General features: G+C 36.7%; 1 protein-coding gene across 8 annotated transcripts in view; it reads left to right on the top strand.

Moving 5' to 3' along the window:
• Positions 1-24,730, top strand: part of LOC150079283 (ubiquitin carboxyl-terminal hydrolase 48-like) — a 955,076-nt gene that overhangs the window by 216,259 nt on the left and 714,087 nt on the right. For all 8 annotated transcript variants that reach the window (XM_090382262.1, XM_090382266.1, XM_090382265.1 and 5 more), the window contains 2 exons: positions 11,315-11,439; positions 15,496-15,604. In XM_090382262.1, the coding sequence (XP_090238388.1) occupies positions 11,315-11,439; positions 15,496-15,604 (234 nt within the window). The remainder of the gene's footprint in view (positions 1-11,314; positions 11,440-15,495; positions 15,605-24,730) is intronic.

The raw sequence follows: 24,730 nt of genomic DNA, 5'->3' as shown, positions 1-24,730 counted from the left end.
CGGGTCATCCACACTCCTGCAGGAGCGAGAGTGGGGAAGGCCAAGGAAAGAGTAGAGAAGAGACAGGAAAGTGGAAGACAGGTAAGATAGCGGGGGATGACAGAGCGTAGGCATCCTCCCAGGCGAAAAGGAGCAGGAAGAGTGCTAGGTGCAGTTGAGGGAGTCCTGGAGAAGGACTGTGGGTAGGAAGAAGAGAACAAGTAAAGTTCAAATTAAAGAATCCAGGATCGTCACAATGGAGAATCACGGAGCGGCGTCGGCAGGGCTGGCCTCAATTTTCAGTTTCATGACTGGAAGTTTCTGGTGCTGGATATCAGTTGTTGTGTGGAGGAGGTCATCCAGGAGTAGTGTTCGGGAGTTGCAGGTGATGCCAGCGACGACGACAGACCTCGTTGGCATAAGTGGTTAGCGCATGGAAAGCATTGTTAGATTTCAGTAACTTGGTTTCCGGCCGAAGTGATGTAGTGTGGAGGTCTAGGAGTAGTTGGATTCTTAGGTCTAAGTATATGTTGCATGAGTGCATCACATGATCCCAATCTTCAGGTTCTCCGCAGGTACAGAGGGCATCCTCGACTAGGCCGAACTCTAGAAGGCGTCTCTTGAAAGACCCGTGGCCAGTTAATAGGAAGGAAGCATAAACTTTTGGGTAGAACCAAGTGGAACGTTTGTTGATGTAGGTTACCTCGGAGAGGAAAAGTTTAGTAGTTGCACCAGTTGTGGAGTTATTCCAGCGGGTTTGCCATAGGTTTATCAATTCTAGCCACATACGTTTATGTTCCTGTTTGATTTCGTTATCGGTACGGGTTTGAATAGTGAGGAATTCAGCTTCCTTATTCTTCTTGATGGCATGAGAGAGTCTGATAAAAGCAACGTGGAGGTCCAAGGGGAGGCAGCCTGTTAGTAGCTGTAGGGCAGCAGTTGATGTCGTTCTACATGCGCAGGTCATTTGTAGTAGCATAAGTCGTTGAATTTGCTGAATTTTACGTTGAAATACTGCTGAGTATAGAAGGCGTTGAGTTGGTCCTTTAAGACCCCAGTCCTTACGGGTAAAGTGTGCTAACATAGTGATGTAATTTTTTATCTTTTCTTTGATAGCTTGGATATGGGGGATGGAAGTTCTCCTGTTGTCCAAAATTACTCCTAGGTACTTCACCGATTGGTAGTTTTTCAATGGACGGCTATTAAAACGTATGGTAGAAGGTCTGGAGAAGTCCAGTTTGCCTTTTAATAGGAGGGTTTTGCTCTTCTCAGTGGAGACTGGGAGTTTATTTTCCGTGGCCCCATACGAACAGAGCAGAGAGAACAACCATAGCCTGGGTTTCTGTTGTGGCTCAGGTGGGGCTCGATGATGATAACCATGTCGTTGGTGTAAGAAAGCTGAGTAGTGTGTGGGTAGTCCCTCAGGAGCCAGTCGTCGAGTATCATATTCCAGACAGCTGGCCCCAGGATGGAGCCCTGGGGACAGCCTTGGGTTAGATGTCAGGTGATGCAGTGATATTTTGTTAGATTACAGTATAGTTTAGGGCTAAAGCCTCAGGTTACGTAAATAGTTTAAATAATGTACAAGTTAGTGCATTTGCATCATTTCTGTACATAGCCAACATAAGTACTTATAAATTGGCATCATTAAGCATATCTCATATTGAAATACCTTCACGAAGTGTGAAGGTATTTTTTTTCAATTATTTGAAAAAAATTGTCTTTATTTTTTTCAAGGATATTTGAAAAAAATTAAAGAATGTATCGTTTTACAAAAAGATTTCCAGGTAATTAACTTGGATGCATAGTTGTGTTTTATTAGATAAAATTTTTTTTTTATTAGTTAACTACAGATTGTAACACAAGATATCTTGCCACAGTGAAATCGGTTCAAGAATTGCGATGGCAAAACAAGCATTTAGAGGTAAAATCTCTTTACTAAGCCAAAGAAATATGTCACTAGACCTAAGAAAAAGAATTATGAAAACATATTTGGTCAATTGCTTTGTATTCAGCAGAGACATGGACATTAAACAAAACCAACTTGAAAAATCTAGAGGCTTTTGAGATGTGGTGCTGGCAGAGAATGGAAAAGATTAGCTAAACAGAAAAAATGAATAATAACATGGTTTTACAATGTGTAGGAGAAGAAAGAGAATTGCTAAGAAGAATCAGAAGAAAGTAGCTGCAGTGGATCGGACACACCATGAGGCATAGAGTGATGTTACTGGATGTGCTGGAAGGCAAAATATTGGGAAAAAGAAATCAGGGAAGACCAAGAAACACCATCATAAATACAATTCTGAAGGAAACTGGGCTTCGAAGCTATACAGAAGTGAAACACCTAGCACAAGACCGGGAGAAATGGAGGCAGGTCATCAAAGGGGCAAACCAGTCGATAGACTGATACACTGATGAAGAAGAAGAATTAGTTAACTGATGATATGGATATTAAATTAACAATTTTATTTTCAAAGTGGAGAAGAATTCCCTTTCATTGCATTTAAACTATTTATTGGAGAACAAAAATTTGAAAAAAAAAATTAATAGAAGGAAGCAAAGAAAAGACTATTTATAACAGAAAAGAAGAATGACATTGAAAATTGAAGCTTCACAACCTTTAGGCTATGTGCGGCCATATCTTCAAATTACTAGAATTAACTGGAATTAAAAATATTGTAGTTTAATTTCATATATTTCACCATGTTAGACTTACATATATAATTTGAAACAAAAATTTTAATGTATACACTGAGTGTACAGAAATCATGGGATACCTACCTAGTAGCGGGTAGGCCCACCTTTCGCCTGGATAAGGGCAGTCACTAGGCATTGAGTCCACTAGTTCACAAAAGCATTCCACAGGTATTTCTATCCATGCTTGCTGTACAACTGTCCATAATTCCATCGCATTCCTGGGTGGAGGATTCGAGGCTCAAATGGACCTTTCCGCAGCATCTCAAAGATGCTCCACAGAGTTCATGTCCGATGAATAGGAAGGCCATTCCATGGTGGTAAAATCTGCGGAATGCTCTTTCAACCATGTTCTAGTAACCATGACTCTGTGAGGAGGCGCATTGCCCTGTGGGTGCATGATGACCACGAAGGGCTGCAGGTTTGCAAGGATGGACACATAACCTGGACTGTTCAGAGGTGCATCTAGACATACCAGAGGTCCCAACGTCTGCCAGTTGAACACACCCCAGACCATTAAAGACTGTCCACCTGCATTAACAGTTCCTTGTTGACATGACAGGTGCTTCGTGTGGTTTTTGCCAGATACCTGTCCACCTGAAATAATTGGAAATGGGGCTCATCAGACCAGGAGACCTGTCTCCAGTCATCCAAGGTACAGTGCCAATGTTCTTTTGCCCAGTTGAGGCATAGAGTCCTGTGTTGTGGTGTTAGCAATTGGACTCTGGTGGGTCGGGGGCTCCCATAACCTATTGCAGGCTAATGATCGCCTGATGGTCTTGGTGGAGACGTTTCTGGCACCTCCCTCATTGGCGGTGGTGGTGGTGGTGATTTGTGCCACCATCACTGTCTGGTTGGCTGAAACAATGCGAGACAGATGTCGATGGCCACGTTCATCTCCCCCCCCCCCCGCAGCCCTGTCCACGATGAGATGTTATTCATGAAATGGCATATTCCCGATACACTCTTGATACTGTCAAATGGGGATAATGCAATTTCTGTACCACCCATGTGCCGGGCACCCACTATCATCCCTCTTTCAAAGTCGAATAACTCATGAAATTTATCCATACTGACATCGAATTACCATCTGTGTAAATTCAGTGTACCTATATACCTGCTAAGCGGTGGGTTCATCCAATAGCGAGAGGGGTGACAGGGTCATGTTGTCCAAGAACCAGTATCCCATGAATTGTTTCCTTTCAGTGTATATATATATATATATAATTTGAACAAAAATTTGAAAATAAATTAATAGAAGGAAGCAAAGAAAAGACTATTTATAACAGAAAAGAAGAATGGCATATTGAAAATTGAAGCTGCATAACCTTTAGGCTATGTAAGGCCATATCTTCAAATTACTAGAATTCACTGAAATTAAAACCATTGTAGCTTTTTAATTTCATAGATTTCACCATGTTAGGCTTACAAATATAGCTCTTTAGTCGTTACTTTGAAATGCCTACTGATAAAATGCAGTCAGGTAGCTGCTCTGTGTACTTAAGCGGTGATAAAAACTACTATGTGTTGTTATCTTTCCTTACTGCAAAAATTAGGTAGAAACAATGTTATCTATCAGAGTGCATTCTGTAATACAATCTACAAATTGAGTTTGTTCTACATATACATAAGTGATGTTTATAAATCTATTTTTCATTGTGACCTGTAATGGTTCTTACTGCTTGTACTAAACGTTTTTGATAAGAGTGAAATATATAAATAGGCACGCATGTACAGAAATCTCCACTTTTAGATGATGGCAAGTTCTATGACAGGTCAGGAAAAAATTAAACAGTTACAAGATCAGGTAGATTTAATGAGAAAAGAAGGTGAAAGAATATTTATTGAAAATCAAGAACTGAAAAGAATACATCTTGATAATGACGATATTGTTATAAAACTTACTAGAAAGAAAAAAAATATTAAGTTTTAAAAAAATTTATAAAATCAGAAAGAATTAAGTGCTGAAATTGTTATTAGAAGAAGAAATCATTGACATTAAAGAAGAAATTTTAAAAAAATGGAAGAATTTTTTTATCAAATTAAAGTTATGTATTTTCTTAATTAAATTCCTTATTTATAAATGTTTGAAATGCTAATTAGTTCTAAGATTCTAAAACAAACACCAGAGTGTTTGAGATTATATTCAGATATACCCCTTTTATGTTTGATAATTCTTATGAATTTGCATTTACTAAGTTAAATTTATATTATTCATCGTTTAATGTGAGTAATCAATACGATAATAATCATTCCAAGTATTTTGATAGCCATGAATAGAAATTAATAACGTTTCCTAATGGCATTTATGCATTAGATTTCTTTAATGATTATTTGAAAACTTAATTTTGATTCAGAAAAACCACAGTAATTTGTCTGCATGGAGATTCTTAGTTAAATTAGGTAAAGGTTATGAAATTGACTTTCAGAAGGGAATTTATATATTGTGTTGTTGTTGTTATTTGGTTTTTAGGAGCATTAGCAACTAAGGCCATATTGCTCCGGGATATGCGGTGGTCATTCCCTGACCTTTCCGCATCCTCCGTATTTGGTGGTGACGGGCTCGAACCCCGGTCTAATCAAGAAGTGTGTGCTACGCACTGCTGCTCCTTCCCACCTGGCTACGGAGGCGGCTATATATTGTGTTAGGGTTTGAACAAAGGATATACAAAGATAAAATAAATGAAGGTAAGTATACTACTTTTATATAAGTATATTACTTTTGGAGTAGATAAAATATTACTACATTGTTCAGTTGTAAAAGGAGCTAATGATAATGGCATTCAATCTGATGTAATACAGGCAACCCCCATATAACACGGTACTTCTACAACATGGTTTCACTCTAACATGATTGATAAATGGGGGAAATCCTTGCACAACATGGTTCTTATATGACACAGTTTCACTCTAACATGGTTAGAGAATTATGGGAAATCTCGCATAACAGGTATTTTTGAGCTTTTGTGCTGGGAAAACCTTGCTATTATGTTAGATGTAATTTTCAACATTTCCATTCCTTTTTGTGAATCTCTGCTGTTGACTTGCTAGTCATTATCGTCTTCATGATATTTTTCTAAAGCACATTTCTTTAGAAATGTGCTTTAGAAAAATTATAAATGGGTAGTAAACTCAATCCTCTTGCATTTGCTATAGTACCAATAGATGGAATCTGTGGGTTTTCATGTTTTTATGGTGAAATGTGTTTCCCCTTCCATGAAATATTCAATCATATCAAAAACATAAATAAATTTTCAGAAACTTGTTAATCCTTATCTCACTTGTGTGTGCCATGTTCTTTGTTATTCATTGCTTATCATTTTTACTGTTTTAAATTTTACAACAAAAAAAAAAAAAAAAAAAAAAAAGTCAGTGAACAGAAATATCAATTAGTATGTACATATTACAGTAGGTATTAATTAAGCTATGTATGTAAGCGTAAATTTATTTTTATTTTGCTAACCGGAAAATATTCTTCCAATTTTCACATAAAATTTAACTTTGTTAATTGGTAAGATACATTAAAGAATGGTTTCTAAATTGTTTTGTGCCAGCTGTGGAAAAGTATTTAAAGCGAAAAAATCTAGGTTTCAAAGTTTTATCACTATTGGATAACGCGACAGGCCATCTAAAAGGTGTAATTCATCCAAAATGTTGAAGTAACGTTCCTACCACCTAATACAACTTCTTTAATTCAGCAATTAGATCAAGGCATTATATCTACCTTTAAAACTCATTACATCAGAAAATCATTTCAATGGATTTTGGAAAAAATTGATTCCGAATCTATTGAAGTGATGGAGGCATGGAAACGTTTTTCAATTGTGGACTGTATCGGAATCAAAGCTTTATCACTCAAAGAAGTAAAACTGTCAACATTAAATGCATGTTAGAAAAATGTATGGCCAGAGTCAGTTCATTCAGAAAATGGAATCGGTGCAATAGTACAACTTGTTAAGTTGGTAGGAGGGGAAGGTTTTGATGATATGACTACTGAAGATGTTCATGAATTATTGGTAGAACTCAAGGCTAGCAAAGCGGATTTAGTCGAAATGGCATCGGAGGTAAACCAAATCAATTCAGAGGATGATACTGCAGATGAAAATTCTGAAGTTCCAAATTTTACACTGAAAAGCATATGGGAAGGCATAAACTTAGCTGAGTAATTAGAATCTTATTTTTTGAATGCAGATCCTTCTACTGAAAGGAGCACAAAGTTCAAATGGGCTTCAAAAATGTTTAGCTCCATTCCAAGAAATTTACAAAGATCTATCAAGCAAAAGCAAACAAATCCAGATTGCTGATTTTTTAAAAAGAGCAGAAGGTATATGAAATCTAGATGCTGCAGAAGAAAGTTCAGAAGGTGAAGATATTCTGCAACCGAGAAAACATTCTCGTTTGATTGTGTTTAGCAGCGATGAAGAGGTAGACTGTTTGGATATACAGTATGAATTTGTGAGTGATGGCACCTTTTGTAGACTCTAATCATCTTGTCTGCCAGATGTGGGTAGTGAGTCATTTCTTTTCTTTCTAAGTTGTGATTATTAAGTGGGTCCGATGTTTAAGTCCAGGATAGTTTCTGACTTTCCCCTTGACAGCTGATATAGTACTCTGTGTGGACAACCTCCGAGTCCAATGGTAGGATACCAGCGAGGACCTGCAGAGCATGAGTAGAAACTGTATTGATGGCTCTTATTATAGTTAAAAGAATGGAGTGCTGTATGGTTTCAAGTTTTCGACAGTTCACCACGGTTGTGTTTTTTTTTTTTTTTTTTTTATGTAAACCCCAAGCACGAGAGGTATTGGAACCTATAGTACTTAGTAGCGTTCTTGGGTTGGAGGTTGAGAAGATGAAAGAAGATATTTGTTGACATTGGACTTGAACTTCTGTAGACTGTAATTTTCAAGAAATACGCATGAAGGAAGGTTGTTCCAGAAAACGGCAGTTGAATGAATAAACGAGGAAGATGAAAAGTTGGTTCTGTGAGTTTGAAGTTGGACAGTAAATGGATGTTGGCTGGTGGTGGCACGTGTTCGGACTATTTTGAAAGAGAGAGTGGAAATTATAGAAGCCAATTCAGAAGAACAGTACCCATGGAAGTATCTGTAGAAGAGGCATGCAGCAGAAACAGTACGTCTATGAGACAGTGAGTGGAGAGATTCTGTTAGAGATGAATCATTAATTAACCTAACTGCCCTCTTCTGAATGGAATCAAGAAGCCTGAGAGAGGTTTTGGGGGCACCACCCCAGATGTGGGAACAATATTCAATGGCAGGGCGGATTTGTGATTTATACAGAGTGAGCAGCTGTTTGGAAGAAAAGTAACGCCGATAGTGAAAGAGAAAACCAAGTTTTTTAGATGCAGAGGAAGCAATATTTGTAATGTGCTTGTGCCAAGAGAGTTTAGAAGTCAGGGTAATTGCCAAAAGAGATATCATTTTGCCTAGAAATCGGAGTGTCACAAAAGATAAGCAGAAGATGAGCAGAAGAATCCTTTTTGCGAGATATAAGACAAAACTGAGTTTTAGAAGGACTGAGTTTTTGAAATCAACTAAGTTGTCTTTGCCCCACTGGAGAATTACCTGAATATCAGCATTTAAGGAATTGGTAGCAGGGTTTCGAGAAGTTGAAGCTGATTGAGCAGGGCAAGGTTTCTCAAAATGGAAAGTGGAATGCAATGTGCTATCATCGGCAAAACTATGGATAGGATTTCCAGTCAATGGAAGAAGGTCATTAATATACAAGAGGAAAAGAGTGGGGGATTGAACCGAACCTTGGGGGACACTGGCATTAGTGGAGAAGTTAGAAGACAGAGAGCCATCACCAGTGAGTGATCAGAGAGAAAACTGGATAACCAATTACTAAAAGCGGTTGGCAAACCATAAGATGGAAGCGTGTTTAGAAGACCTTTATGCCAAACACGATCGAAAGCCTTTGAGATGTCAAGAGAAATTACTTGTGTTTCACCGAACCTTTCCGTTGAATTAGTCCATAAATGGGTAACATAAGCCAGAATATCACCAATGGATTGACACTGACTGAATCCATACTGGTGATCGTTGATCAGATGGAAGGTTTCTAGGTAGTTTAAGAGTTGGCGGTTAATTGATTTCTCCATTACATTAGAAAGAGTAGAAGTAATTGCAATGGGACGATAATTGGATGGGAGGGATTTGTCACCCTTTTTAGGAACTGGCTGGATATGAGCAAATGTCCAAGCAGAAGGAAAAACACCTTTGGAATAAGAAAGTGAAAAAAGGCAGCAAAGAATAGGAGTAAGTTCAGGAGCACAGGTTTTGAGAACAAGTGGAGAAATACCATTGGGACCTGGAACTTTCTTAGCATCAAGATTCGTCAAAATCCTTCTGACATCCTTTTGACGGAAGACCACAGGAGACATTGAATGGAACGTTTTGGGAATTGTGGGAGGTGTTTTTCCAAGATCATTAATACGTGAGTTGGAAGAAAAATGGGATGCTAGCAGGTCAGCTTTATCCTTGGTTGAAGTAACAACAGAACTATCTGGTTTGGACAGAGGTGGGAGCAGAGATGGGCAAAAGTTGCGGCCAACAGATTTGGCAAGAGATCAGAATGCTCGGCTACCATTAATGCAAGAAGCAAGTTTTCTACTCTTAGACTGTTCAAACTCTAGTTTGGACTGATTAATAACTGCTTTGCAATTGTTGTGAGCTTTGGTGTAGGCAGAAAATGAAACTGAAGAATTAGAAACAAGCCAATTACGATATGCAATGTTCTTCTCTTGAGAAGCCTTAGCACATTTATTGGAATATCAAGGTTTAGATAAAGAATGAGAGTTTAAAGTGGAGCGTGGGATAAAGGATTCCATTCCTGCAAGAATAATTTCACTGACACGATCTGAGCAAACGTTGACATCAGAAGTTTTGAAACAGTAATCCGACCAAGAAAAAGAAGAAAAGAAATCTCGCAGGTCATCTCATTTTGCATTTGTGTAATGCCAAACAACACGAGGTTGAGAATAGCCATGAGATAAAGGCCCCATTGGAGAAGAGACAATCACCAAGTTGTGATCTGAAATGCCTAAAGGACCTCTCACTTCGACCGTGTACTTAGGTTTGTTTGTGAGAAAAGATAAAGCATATTGGCTGTATGATTAGGATTGTCTGGTATTCTTGTAGGTAAATGAACAATCTGTGCAAGGTCATTAGTAATTGCAAAAGCCTCAGCATCTCGACCAGCTGGGTCGGTGTGACTAGAAAACGGAAGCCAGCTGGAGTTGTGAACATTAAAATCACCAAGGAAAATTACCTCACTGTTAGGGAAGTTGGACTGGAGAAAGTCAAGTTGCAAAGAGGAGAAGTCAAAGAGCTCCAAGTGATTAGTGGAGTTGGGAGAACGGTAGAGACAACAGATGAATTTGACACAATGAGGTAGAGAGATTTTAAGCCAGAGAAGATCAAAGAGAGGAGATTCCAATTTGGCAAGTCTCTGACAGGGAATATCAGAATGGACATATGCGCAAGTACCACCTTTGAGGTGAAAGGACTCATACAGCAAATAATTTGGGCGACTGAGATGAACAGTAGCTGAATCAACTGATAACTGAGATTCTGTCAGAAAAAGTTTGGCAGATTGCAAGTGGAAATGGGCATCGTTGAGATTAGAATTGTGACCACGTATATTCGTGAAATGAATTAGGAAGTGATTGGGAGGTTTAGATCTTTTCGCAGATAAGTTTGCTCTATTAGTTTGACAATTCATGGTGTATTCAATAGTAAGAAAAAAGTGGGTGGGACATGCTGTATGAAGTAATGAAATTTTTGGATATGGCATACACATGGTAAGAATATACCCAGGAGCTCTCCAAGGCTACCAGAAGTATCCTTGGAGAGCCCTTTGAGATTCCTTTGCTCCCATTATATCACAAGAGAAGTAAGGAACAAAAGATAGTCCATAGTGTATAGGCCCTTCACTTCCTTTGTGTTCTTTGGACCGAAATGATTACCACCGTGAAGTAATGGGTAGCAATCCTTAGTTAAACAGTATCCTTTTTTTAATTGCTTTGTAATATGTTAATTTAATAGTCTTATCTCTCAGGCTACTGAGGAAGTGATGAAAGTGTCACATAACATATATTGTACACTAAAATTTTCAGTTTTCTAAATAAATCCAGAATAAATCTTGAACACAGAATACTGTTGTGTTTCTGTATCTTTTGAGTTTGTTACACAGAAGTTCATATTCATCTCATCTGTTATGAACAGATAAGGTGAACTTGACTCCTTCTTTGGTGTTGAGGTATGGTATGCAGGCACCTCCGTAGCCAGGTGGGCAGGAGCAGCAGTGCGTAGCACACGCTTCTTGATTAGACCAGGGTTCGAGTCCGTCCTAAAAAAAAACTAAATAACAATATGGTATGCAAAATTGATACTTTTTTTGTCACATGCAAGTAGTCCATTAATTAATTTTTTTTTAATATAATAATTTGTTGTTGGAGATACTTGTGCCATTTAAAACTTCACTAATTATTTGTCACCTTTATGATAATTTTTGAAAGATTGGATTAAAGTGTTTATTTCATAACAATTATATTTTTCCTTGAGTGTTTCTTATGATTTTTAAATATTGTCCAGTAATAATAAATTATTGTTTGTTTTACAGGATGCTCAGGAATTTAGTAAATTGTTCATTTCACTGCTAGAAGTAAAGTTAACTCATCAGAGTAATCCTGCTGTTAAAAATATCATTCAGGAACAGTACAGTGGAAAATATGTATATATTACAAAGTAAGCCTTTTCATTATGAAAAAAATTAATTTAATGTAAAAATAATAATGAGATATTTAATATATCAGCCAAGCATTTTATTATTTACTTGAATTTCCTCTTATCACATAGCACTGTTTCCTCAGTTTTTCTAAATTTTTATTCATATTTTGAATAAAATATGAATAAAAATTATTCATATTTTATTCAATTAGGGTGTATGAATATACACCCTAATTTAACAAACATCCATCAGATATAAAGTGTAAAGTAATAGGTGGCAATCCAACAGTCACTTTTGCTGGTTGATATTATATCATATGAAGAGTGAAATTTTGTAAAATAACCAAAAAAGAAACAGGCAAACTGAAATTCCCAAAAATATTTATAGAAATAGAATTTCATCATCCTAGAAGCAACCATGGCAAAATAGAGTACCACCATCAAAGTAAAAAACATCACAACCAGACTGAACCCCATCTGGAGAATAATCTTTCAGGCAGATGCCCTGAGCCCACTGTGGTTCTCTGTACATCGATGTCATCAAGTTCTATGGGGCAACCGAGAAGCTACTCTGGATCACCAAAGAATTCAGCAATGACATCAGCATGGAATTTGGACTAGACCAGTGCTTCTCAAAATTATTGCTCCCTAAAGGGCTTTTTTAAACAATTTTTTTTCCTAATAGCCTCCCCCCCCCCATGAAATTTTAAACAAGAAAATGCTTTATACTTGCCCTTTTCAATGGGATCCCTGACCCTGATGCTTCTTAGCTAAAAGTTCATTGTTCGGTATGATGTTAGTAAACTTAATTCTAATGTCTCCTCTTGAACATGTATGAATTCTGTTTCTTTCCTTTGTTAATATTTTATTTACTGAACTAAAACCACTTTCAACCATATAAGATGGAAAACAAAGAATTATTTGGCCATTTCAGACCACATTGTTGGATAAAGAAGTTCAGTTGTTTTTGATCTCCACAACTCAGCCATTCCACCTTTTTCGAATTTATATTTGCATTCTTCATTACATTTTAATTCAAGGAGTTCTTGAATTTATTCACTAGCAGACCCGGCATCACATTGAATTGGATCTAACATCCATGGCTTCACTTCAAAAGAAAATAAATCTGAAAATCTATTTTTCTGTTCACCTTTTAAAGAACACAAATGATCTAAATAATTCTTAAGATTATTTTTGATGAGAAATTCATTGATTTCAGCTAATTCTTGCATACCATGAAATTATTTTCTCATTTAATTGCTTTCAAATATTTCTAGTTTTTCCATGAAGGCATTTAATACACATTTGCAGTCTATCACCATAATTAATTTCCCTTGAAGTTGAAGTGATACTTCATTAATAAATTTTTAAAAAAATCCAAGCCATATAGTATATGTTGTTTTTGTGTTTGCTGAACTCCTTTGCTAAATCTATGTCTCTGCTTTCTAGAAAACTAATTATCATTACAAATCTTGTTAGATAGTTTCCTTTAGAAAGCCATCTGACTTCTGTATGTAAAAGAAGCCTCACATACTGTTCTTCATTATCAACACAATTTTTCTGATATATTTGCTATGTGACTTTATTTTATTGATGGTTTTAATAACTATACTGAGAGATTGACAAAGAACTGGACTAATATTTTTTGCAGCCAGATGATGTTGGTGCACAATGCAGTGTATTGCAAGAACTTTGGGACATACTTCCTTTAGGTAGACTATAAAACCTTTGTCTTCCAACCATGGAGGTAGCACCATCAGTGTCACAGGATATCAAATTTTCCAATGGTACTTGTTTTTCTTTAAACTATGATTTTACAGGAGCAAAAATGGATGCTCCAGTACACTAGTTTTTATGGAATTTACAAATAACGTCTCTTCTTGCAATTTACGATCATCATCGAAATAGCGAACATATGCCATTAGAAGGGCCTTATTGTCAGTAACTATGGATTTATCAATGTGAATAGAAAACTTTCTTGTTTTTAGTTTGTCAATTAGCTGCCTTTCAACGTTAATTGACATCTCATCGATTCGTCTTCGAATTGAATTGTTGCTCAATGGCAATGCTTTTAAAATACTGGAAGGATTTTGATGCATCACTGTTGAAAGTCAACAAGCGATTTTCTTCCATTGGAGTGCCGTTGAGAGGATGTTTTCTGTTTGTTGAACCATTCTCGATACACCCTTGAAACTGTGGTGCGTGAAAATTTCAGGAGAACTGCCGTTTCAGAGATGCTTTGTCCAGCACATCTTGCACCTACTACCATGCCACATTCGAAGTCCATTAGCTCACTCCTTTTCCCCATTCTTGCTGTAGTTTGTAAGCTTAACTGATACTAGAAAGATTGTTCTGCTGCACTTATATCCACAACTGTGATCATGTGACTTGCAACGTTGTGGGACGAACCATTTGTGTGCACAGCAGGAATGTACCTAATAAAGTGGCAGCACAGTGTATGTTTACAGTAAATATATAGTAAAATAGGGTGTCTATAAATTGTACACCTGATTATGAAACTTAGTTAAAATTGATTATGAAACTCAAAGAATTTCTTATTACACAACTGAACTTCCATAAACCTCTATATGGGCATCTTTGGTAGCACATAGAATGTCAAGATGCTAGCTTTTTTTTTTTTTTTTTTTTTATGAAAACCCCAAACACGAAAGGTATCAAAACCTATAGTATGGAGGGAGGGGGATGCTGGAAACTTTGCTCTAGAGACTAAACATGGGTTTCACCACTTCAAGCCACCAATAAGCAAAGTGGTGGTATTTCACCGGTAGCTGATTGCATTCCAAGTGTTTTTAAGCATCTCTTGAGAAATGAAAGTCACATCCTGTTCAGTCCAGTTTTTTAAGCCACGAAATGGCGTCATCACAGCCAATCCTTTGTTAGGATTGGCTGAAATTTCCTTTGTTAGGAAATTTTTTATTAAGAAAATTGCACACATGCATGCTCCAGTTTCGGTGCCTCATCTTGCCAATAGAACACGTCCAGCTGAGGTACAGCATACAATTCAAGCATATCTAGGTAATTTGTAGAGTTCACGATGTTTTTGTTGAAAAAAAATGGCCCGGTCACCTGGCTGAAGGACAGTGTGCATTATATGTTTACCCTGACACTATCACGCTCCTGTTTCCTGTTCACAAACTAAGTGGGGATTTTTAGATCCCCATATTCAACAAATGTGTCTGTTAACTTGATGAGACGGGTGGAATGTTGCTTCATCAGTGAAAATAATATTTTCCAGAAAGTGCCCATTTTCATGTATACAGTTGAGAATGTGAACAGCTAATTCTTCTTATTTTGGTTTGTCATGAGGCTTAATTTCCCTTATGATTTGCACTTTGTATGCATAAAGTTTCAATCTCTTGCAAACCACCCTATGCAGTGTTGCTTGTGGCATTTGCAGCTGTGAGCTTGCCTGGTGGATAGATTTTGTAGGACTGGTTAAATGCTACCTGAATTTCTGAAACTTTACCTGCAGAGATACAAGGCCTGCCTGCTCCTTTCTGGTGCAGCACACTGCTGGTTTCTTGAAACTGTTTCAATCATAACTTCATTGATTGTTCTGCACGTGGACCTTTCTAGAATTCCCATTGAAAATGTCTCTAGAGTCACTGGTGATTTGGTATCCTGCAGCCACAACATATACATTGCTTTCTCCTGTACTGTTGCCATTTTAATGCTGTATTGTCACAGTGCTTGCTGGAATCAAGGCTGCCAGCTGCATGAAAAATAAACTCATTGAGTTGCTTTGATAACTGCAGCAAACTATTTTAAGATATCTATTACAATAAAATTTTAATCAAGCATCATAATTGGGTGAATAATTTATAGACACTCTGTATATGATGAAAAATTATCTGTTTCTGCCATTACAATATGTTGATAAGTCAAGCAGGAAATATTTTAAATTGTGTAATGGAAATTTTGCCTTACTTAAATGCTGTTGCTTATATTTTTGGTTTTTAGTTTGTCCATCACCTTTTGTAATTTTTTAGCATATCTTGTAGCTGTGTGTAATTGAATTAATTTTTATTTTTGATATATTCTTATTTCATACAGATGTGACCAATGTTTAAAAGATTCTACAAGACCTTCTCGATTTTATGAGTTGGATTTGAATATTAAAGGTTTGAAAGATCTTCACGAGTGCCTTGAAGAATTTTTACAGGTTTTTATTTATTTGTTATTTTTATTTACAACTATAGCACATAGCCATATTTGCTTTTGCTGATAGGTGGAGTTTGTTTGCTCGGGTCCTCTATTGCAGTGTAACAGGTTTACCGCTTGTCACTCTTGGGAGAGGTCTGGGTTTAGATCTTGTCAGAGAGACTGAAGAAATTTTTGAAAGTCTCTTCAATGAAAGATGCAGTTATCCACAATTTCAGGTAGAGGAAATATGGAACCCTCATGAATTAATTTTAGTTTTTCAGTCTGTGTAATGCAAATCATCCTGTGAATACAGATTTTTTTTTTTTTTTATCTCACATAACGCATGGAGAAAAGACCAGTGAATTGTACACTGTGATCTAAGTAATCAATGCACTAAAAATCCCAAAAACAACTAACCGACCAGCTTTCTAGGTTGTAAGTGGCAGCCATGGAAATTTTGTATTAAAAATGTATAAATTGTTTGATTATTAGCAAAAATAATATAACAAATTTGAATTTTGCATTTTATATATACTTATGTTTTATGTTAGGTGGTCTTCCCTTGTATTATGAGAATAATCTAATTCTGTATTTTCCCATTTATTTAGAAATGATTCCTTTTGCATATTTTATAATCTACTTGTGCTACATTCTGATTTATTCGACTATAAATCAAGAACTACTCTTTAGTGAAAATCTTCAAATTTTATTTTAATGTAATATTTATTTACTTACTTCACATGCTTCTCTGTTCCTCTTATTTAGACTAAATATGCTTGCATTTCTTAAACAACAATGAAAGTCATTAACATATGATTTACCATAAAATTATAACATATGACAAAATGACATCTGTATCATAATTGGGATGATTCTAGGGAGCATACACAGATTCTAATAAGAAATACACTCTTATTAGAATCTGAACCCTGTCTTTTCTGTTTTCTTCAATACATGATTCATTCATAATTAACATTTATCACATAAATGTTCTGTTTCATGTGCAGAAAGCTCGGTTTACATGTTTTCGTTCTGACTTCAACAGTTTTGTATAAGTAACTCTGTACTGTTGTTACTGTAAGTGGTTTTTGGTATCTTTGAGCAGCATTTATGCCAGATATAAATTCTGCTCAAAGATATGTTCATAATATTACCCAGACTCCTCAAAGGCATGTATTCATTGTGTACTACAGCAACACTTTGAACAACTAGACTGTTGGCTTTTTTTATTGACTTGTATTTATTTTTAACTTGTTTTATTAAACTGCCATCTGTCTGTGTAGAGAAGCACAGATTCACTGTAGATGTTATGTAACATAGATTAAGCTTTTGTACTACTTTTTTTTTTTTTTTTTTTGGACAGTGGTAAATATAAGAGCAGGTATATGTGTCAGCCATAATAATATAAATGTTTGATTTATTTTAAACTGCCATCTGTCTGTGTAGAGAAGCACAGATTCACTGTAGATAAATGTTAAATGTTTGTTGGTATCTTTGAGCAGAATTTATGCCAGATATAAATACTGCTCAAAGATATGTTCGTAATATTACCAAGGCTCCTCAAAGGCATGTGTTCACTGTGTACTACAGCAACACTTGAACAACTAGACTGTTGGTCTTTTTTTTTTGACTTGTATTTATTTTTAACTTGTTTAAACTGCCATCTGTTTGTGTAGAGAAGCACAGATTCACTGTAGATTTTATATAACATAGATTAAGCTTTTGTACTATTTTTTTTTTTTTTTTTTTTTTTTTAGACAGTGGTAAATATAAGAGCAGAATATATGTCAGCCATAATGATATAAGTGAAAATTACCAAAAATTATTGAGCTGCTGCCACATCATATTTGTGAACGGTAGACTACTGCACATTTCTGTATACTTCGATGATGATTCTACATGCCAGTAAATTATAAATATTTGGAAGTTTTTTATTTTTTTTTATGATTAGCATTTAGTATTAGTAATGGCCACATGGTGCAAGGAAGCCTATGGCTTATGCTGCAAAAGCTAAAAAAAATAAATAAATAAATAAAATAATAATAAAATAAAATAACAAAAAATACATAAAATAAAATAATATTAATAAGAAAATTAAAAAAATAATAATAATAAAAATTAATAAGAGAAAAAGAAATGGACAACCTATGCATTTCCCTCCTCCCTTAGGTACGTATCCAGCTGACTTTTGAATTTCCCCACATTGTCAGCCTCTACAACCCATGTAGGTAACTTATAACTCCAGTAATTTATAACTCGTTGGCTAAAATAAAACTTCCTGTAATCCAGTCCAAACAACTCCCCCCCCCCGCCATAACTTGAAATTATGACCCCTAGTTCTAGAATCATTTATAACCGTGAAAATTTCATCCCTATTCATTTTGCTTATGCCTCTCAGAGCCTTAAACACCTCAATCAAGTCTGCCCTAAGGTGCCTAGTTCCAAGCTCTGCAACCCACATATTTGAAGTCTTTCCTTATATGGACGCCTTTTTGCCGATCTCACCAGGTGATTACCTGTCTTTGGACCCTCTCAAGGAGAACAATGTCTTCTTTAGGTGCAGTCACCATACTTGAACACAGTATTCCAAGTGTGGCCTTATATAATGGGATTATGACGTCCTTATCTCTACTAGCGATTGTTCGATAAATCATCGATAGGACACCATGGGCCCCTCCTTGCAGTCAGTCTATAATGTTCGGAGAACTTCATATCTGACCATATCGTAATACCCAAGTCCCTTTCCTTCACTACTGGCTTTAGTTCAAATCCACCAAGTGTATAAGTTATTTTGGAGTTACTATTCCCCAGGTGCAATACCTTGCACTTTGCTGGATTAAAGCATAGCTGCCATTTTTCTGACCATCTCTGAAGTCTAGGTCATTCTGAAGAAGCTCTGCTTGGCGGCAGTCATTAACTACTCTACCATTCTTTACATCGTCTATGTCATTTATGACAATCAAAAACAACAATGGTCTTAATACTGATCCTTGGGGAACACACTTCTTACATCAACCCAATCTGAGGAATAACCATTTATCACATCCCTCTGCCTCCTGCCCTGAAGCCACCATGCTATTCATCTAAGGATTTTCCCTGTGATTCCAACCTGTTCCAGCTTATAAAGGCTGGAACGCTCATGTAGGACTGAGTCAAATGCTTTGCTGAAATCCAAATAAACAACATTGAAATTTTTCCCTAAGTCCAGCTCTTGAGTGACCCTGTCAAAATAGCTAACCAGAGTTAAACATGATTTTCCCTTTATAAAACCATGCTGAGTATCCTTCAGAATTCCATTTCTATCTAAGTGATCCTGAATTCCACCCTTGATCATAGTCTCCATGATTTTCCCCATTACTGAAGTTAGACAAACCGGCCGGTAATTTCCCACTTCACTCTTAGAACTGCCCTTATGCATTGGCACTTTTCCAATCCAACGAAATCACTCCCAGGTCCAGTGGTGCTCTCATAATTAGTCTCAATGGTTCAGTGCACTCACTTGCTGCCTCCCTTAAGATTATAAGGTAAATGCTATCAACCCCACAAGCCATACTGGCCTGTAGGCTCGAAAGTTTTTTCGTTAAATAAATGTGAAATTTCAACATCATTATTTTTTCAACATTGTGTGAAATAATTGTTTATACAGAAATACAGAAATGTTAGAAGTGTCGTCAGTAAAATGAGCGAATTCGAACTGCTGGTTAGGACAAGTAACGCTGACATAATAGGGCGTACAGAAACGTGGTGCCACCTGGAGATAAGGGATGACGAGTTTCAGTATGGTATGCATAACATTTTTTTTCAACTTCACTAGAATTTCTCATTGATGTGAAGGGTTTTTCTTCTGTAAATATCAATACGAAGTAACTGTCGAGTTCATCTGCAACTTCAGCTGGGGTATCTAATTCTATCCCACGTGCAATACATAAGGGTCCATTCTGGTTTGTCCTTCTCTTCTTTGCTTTTATATATGTGAAGAATTCCTTATCCGCACTCTTTGCTCCCTTTGCCAGCGATTTCTCATAATCTGCCTTTGCCAGCCTAACCTTTTCAGTGGCATTATTACAGTTCAATTTGTAGCTGTTATAGGTTTCAGTACTTTTTATTGCTCTCTAACTTTTCCATGTTGTCTTTTTCTGCTGAGGTAATTTAGCAACATTATTATTCATCCAATTTGGAATTGTCCTCGTGGAGTATTTTTTTAATGGTATATATGCATTCAAGGCTTCTGTGATTAATGTTTTAATGATATACAGTAATACCCCGAAGTTACGCAATAGGTGGGTCCGACGAAAATCACTTAAGTCGAATTCGCATAAGTCGGGGTACAACTTTGCATATAAATACATATAAATTTTGTTTAATTGGGACCAAGGACTAACAAAAACATTAAAACACTAGTTTAAAAGAAAAATATTTAATAAAATTGCAGTTATTTATACCTATTAGTACAAATTATGTATTAAAGAAATAAATGAGTTACGTAAAAAAGTTATTTCGATGTCGATGGTTTCATAAAATCTAACAAATTCGTCTGACGACATAGCGGCTTCTTTTTTTCACACAGAATTTCTTCGTAGCAAGCTAATAATTTTTTATTCCTTGCTTTGTAGCTATAACACGTTCTTCGTTGGAGTCTGTTTTCTAAAATTTTTAAGTCCTTTTCAATTGAGCTGAGACCTTCTGTCAAGCTTGCAATTGTCATGTGCTTTTCTGGTGGAACTGGGTCTGAAGTGTCGGATAATTCAGTGATGTTTTGCTCACACATCTCTATGAGCTCATTCATTGTCAGCTCCTCACTATGTGAATCCAACAGCTCGTTGACATCATCACCATTGACTTCCAAATCTAATTGCCTGGCAAGATTAACAACTTATTCTGTCATATGAGCGACATGATCAGTTTCTGGCGTTGTTTTCGTCTCGTTTTTGAAAAAAAAAAATGGACGAAGTTTCTTCCGGACACCATTCAATGTTTTTTTGTGAATTTCATCCCAAGATTCTTCAATGATTCTTACGGCATCTAAAACATTGAATTGTTTCCAAAAGTCTTTAACAGATATCTCACTATTTTGTCTCAGCTTCATTCAGACGTGCAAACGAATGCCTCGTGTAGTAGGCCTTGAATGTTTTGATGACTCCCTGGTCCATCGGTTGAAGCAAGCTGGTTGTGTTTGGAGGCAAAAACACAACTTTCACACGTCGGTCGAAATTAATTAGGGTGGCAGCAGGGTGCATTGTTAATAAGAAGGATCAATTTAAATGGAATCTTTTTAGACTTGCAATAACGTTCGACTTCGGGTATGAAGTGGTGACCAAACCAGTCCTCGAAAACGGAAGCTGTCAACTAAGCTTTATGATTTGACTTCCAAATCACTGGTAAGCTAATTTTAGATATATTTTTTAAAACTCTTGGGTTTTCAGAGCGATAAATTAAGAGAGGTTTTAACTTGCAGTCATCAGCTGCATTCCCGCCGACCATCATTGTCAGTCGGTCTTTGGAAACCTTAAAGCCTGGAAAGTTTTTTTTTATTCATGAAAACGATGTAATTTCCGACAAAATTTGAGCCCGAATTCGAACGCACACATATAAATATGATAGTTGGAATGCAAATTCTTGTATATGTGTGCAGCTCATGCTGCAGCAAAGTTAAATTTTGTTCATCTTTCACTCTCACTCTCCGCCGTCGCACCATATATCGATAGCATATGAAGTGTTGCCAAACGAAAAAATTAAGAACTGCATAACTCCGAGTTCGTGTAAGTCGGGGTATTACTGTACCATAATTCAATTGTATTCTCTCTCTGTGAGATATCTACCCAGTTAATAGAGCCCATGTAGCACCTTAAGGCATCGTAATTTCCTTTCCTCAAATTATAACCCATTCCTTTGCCTTTAACTACTGCTACCTCTCTCTCTCTCTCTTCATCATCTACCGTAGAACTTCATGATCACTTCTTTCTATTGGTTCCTGTACTGTCAGCCCTATTATGTGATCTGGTTCATGGGTGATGTCTAGAGTATTCTTTTTCCTAGTACTTTCCCTGACATGTTGATATAAATAACAATCATCTAGTTGATTTAAAAATTTTGTCCCCATGTGGAGTTTCTTTCCCATTTGCTCCAATCAATTAGAGGGCAATTGAAATTGCCCATAATAAGACATTCACACTTACTTGCCCATTCCATTTGCATGTAGAGGCTCCCATCATAATCTTCACAATCAGGTAGACTGTAGATTACTCCAACTCTCATTATACCCTTGCTTCCAATTATTTCACATCATACAGATTCTATACTAGCATGCGAAACGTCTGAATCCGGGAAATCTTTCATCGCGTTTAGGCTACTTTTGATAAGAAGCATGACCCCACACCCCTTCTATCTTCCCTGTCCTTCCTAAATACATTATACAGACCGTACTGAAACTCATCATCCCTTATCTCTGGGTGGCACCATGTTTCTGTAAGCTCTATTATGTCAGCGTTACTTGTCCTAACCAGCAGTTCGAATTTACTCATTTTATTGACAATACTTCTGACATTTCTGTATAAACAATTAAGACTTAGTGTTCTTGTATAGTTAACTACCCTGACACACCCCTTAAAGTTATTTAAGCTTGCTTCCTCATTTGAAGCCGCTCATTTGAAATGCTTTTGTCCTCAGAACGCTTTGCTACTATGTTCTGTTGCGGTAACAAACAAATACTCTTGAGGTATGTGCAAGAGTTATTTTGACCAATACTATCAGAGAAACGTGTATCTATATTACCCTTGTCCCCCCAAAACTAGCAGTTTCCTTGAACCTTTAAGATATCCTCAATAATATTGGCAAAAACTTTTGCACCACCTTTGTTTAAATGTATCCCGTCTCTACAAAACAGATTCCTTCTTCCTACAAGTGCGGGCCAAGCTGATAGAAATTTCCCCCCCCCCCCAAAAGCCTTGCAGAGTCCTTCAAGCCTTGAGTTAATCCACAAGGCTTTCAGCATATAATCCTTCCTATTGTGCCTGGGCAGAATTGTTGACACATAGACATTGTGACCTAACTTGCGACATTTCTTCAGGATGGTCCTGTATTTGTCTAACAAATCTTCAGATCATGTATGCTTAATGTCATTAGTCCCCACATTAATAATAATATTCTCTTTTCCCCCCTTAAAATCTGACAGTCTGTTGATGACATCATTAATAGTTGCTCCTGGCAGACATACTCTGGTTCTAGTCCACCTATCCTTATTACAAAAAATATTTCCCTGACAATGGAATCTAATAGAACTAAGTCCTTTTGAACTAGAGTAGTTTGCACTTGGTTATTCTGTTCTGGGGCCCGAATCGGGAATGCATCAGTTGGTAGGTTGCTAGAATCTTGAGTCCCTGACGAGTTCCCAGTTACATTATTCTTGAGGGCAAGCACTCGTTTTTTCAGAGACTCAAATTGTTCTAGCAATGCACCAAATTGTAACTTATGATAGATGCACTCCTTACAAAGGTGACAAAGAAAAGAATCTCCAAGTGAGCTAGAATTATCCACTAGGTCGACCTTGGAATACATGCCACAGGTTCTGCAAAGGAGAAAATCATGACTCGCCCAGAAATCACCATCAGCTATTTCTGTATGGGTCATGGTACCCTCTGATGAAGTGTTCCAGGCAGATCTTGTAATAACTATTATGAAATTTACTAATTATTAATAAAACAAACTTTCAAAAAATTATATTTATAATATAAAAAATAAATCAAACTATTACAGGGAAAAAAACTTATTAAAATAAACTTTACAATATATTAAAAAATTTTAAAATCCTGTTTTTCCTTAATCCCCCGTTATCCGTGCTTCTTTAATGTCACTATGAGGAGCTGTAATTGGCACGTCTGCTCACCACAAATGCAAACAGTAATACTAATAATAACCTTTTATGAAAGGATAATTTGAGGGTTTAGTGTCAAACAACATTAACTACAAAATCATTTTGTAGTGAACGTTTTTGTAATTAACCAATAAAAAGTCATTTGACAATTTCTTAGTTTACTGGAAATGTACTTACAGCCCAAGCTAACTTTAGAGTACTAGAGAGATGCAGTTCTATGACATGATATTATTATTACAATTAGCCATATGGTGCAAGGAAGCCTGAGGCTTTTGCTGCACCAACCAAAAAAAAAAATTTGTGAGTTACCCTGAGAGAGAGAGAGAGAGAGAGAGAGAGAGAGAGAGAGAGAGAGAGAGAGAGAGAGAGAGAGAGAGAGAGAGAGAGAGACATTCAGAAATACCTTCAGCACATTCACCTCCTAAGCTGTAGCTTATATGTGGATAATGCTACTTCAGTATTATTCTATTGCTGTAATTAAAACATTATTATTTTATAAACATCAACTATTAAAAATACAAAACTCAATTCAACTTAAAGAGAGCACTATACCTCCTAGCCATAGCTAAGAAGAATATAGTATTGGCTACCTCAGTCCCACTTATCCTAATGAACTATGTTACTGTCCCCCGCCACGGGGAGGTGGGTACTACTATCTTGCTCTCCTACTATACTACTAGTATACTACTATCTTGCTCTCCTACTATACTACTAGTATACTACTATCTTGCTCTTCGTTTAAAAACCAACTCACAAATTTTTTTAAACTTCCAAAAAAGCTTCTATCCATGAACATGATCCATAGATTTCTTTGCTCAAGTCTGCCCAAGCAGATCTCCAACTCATTCCTGAGATCAAGATAACAATTACAGTGCCACATGATATGTACACTGGTTTTTTGCCGTCCACAGGAACATAAATCACTTACTGCAAGCCCCAATTCGTGCAACCCTCTTGCTAATCCCTGCCCTGTGATTAAAAATGTAGCACAGAGTCCAAACTGCTGCCAAGGATTTTTTGTACATTCAGTATGTCTACTCGTGGAGATACCTATGGGTAACTTGGCCTTTCTCACTCGAATCCCATCTTTGTTGCCATACAGCCATTAACTCGCCTTTTATCCTAATCATTTCATCCTTCACATCAGACCTCGTATATATCCTTTTGGGGTCTGGACAAGAAACTATGTTCAACACTAATTTTCTAATATTATTCTTGGTGCAGTATAATAATGCTGACAAAACAGTCTGCAAATCAGCCGGTAATCGACCAGCC

The sequence above is a fragment of the Mastigoproctus giganteus genome, chromosome 10, assembly GCF_048544385.1.
Source record: "Mastigoproctus giganteus isolate SK-2022 chromosome 10, ASM4854438v1, whole genome shotgun sequence".
Taxonomy (NCBI): Eukaryota; Metazoa; Arthropoda; class Arachnida; order Uropygi; family Thelyphonidae; genus Mastigoproctus; species Mastigoproctus giganteus.
This window is presented reverse-complemented; position numbering and strand designations above follow the sequence as displayed.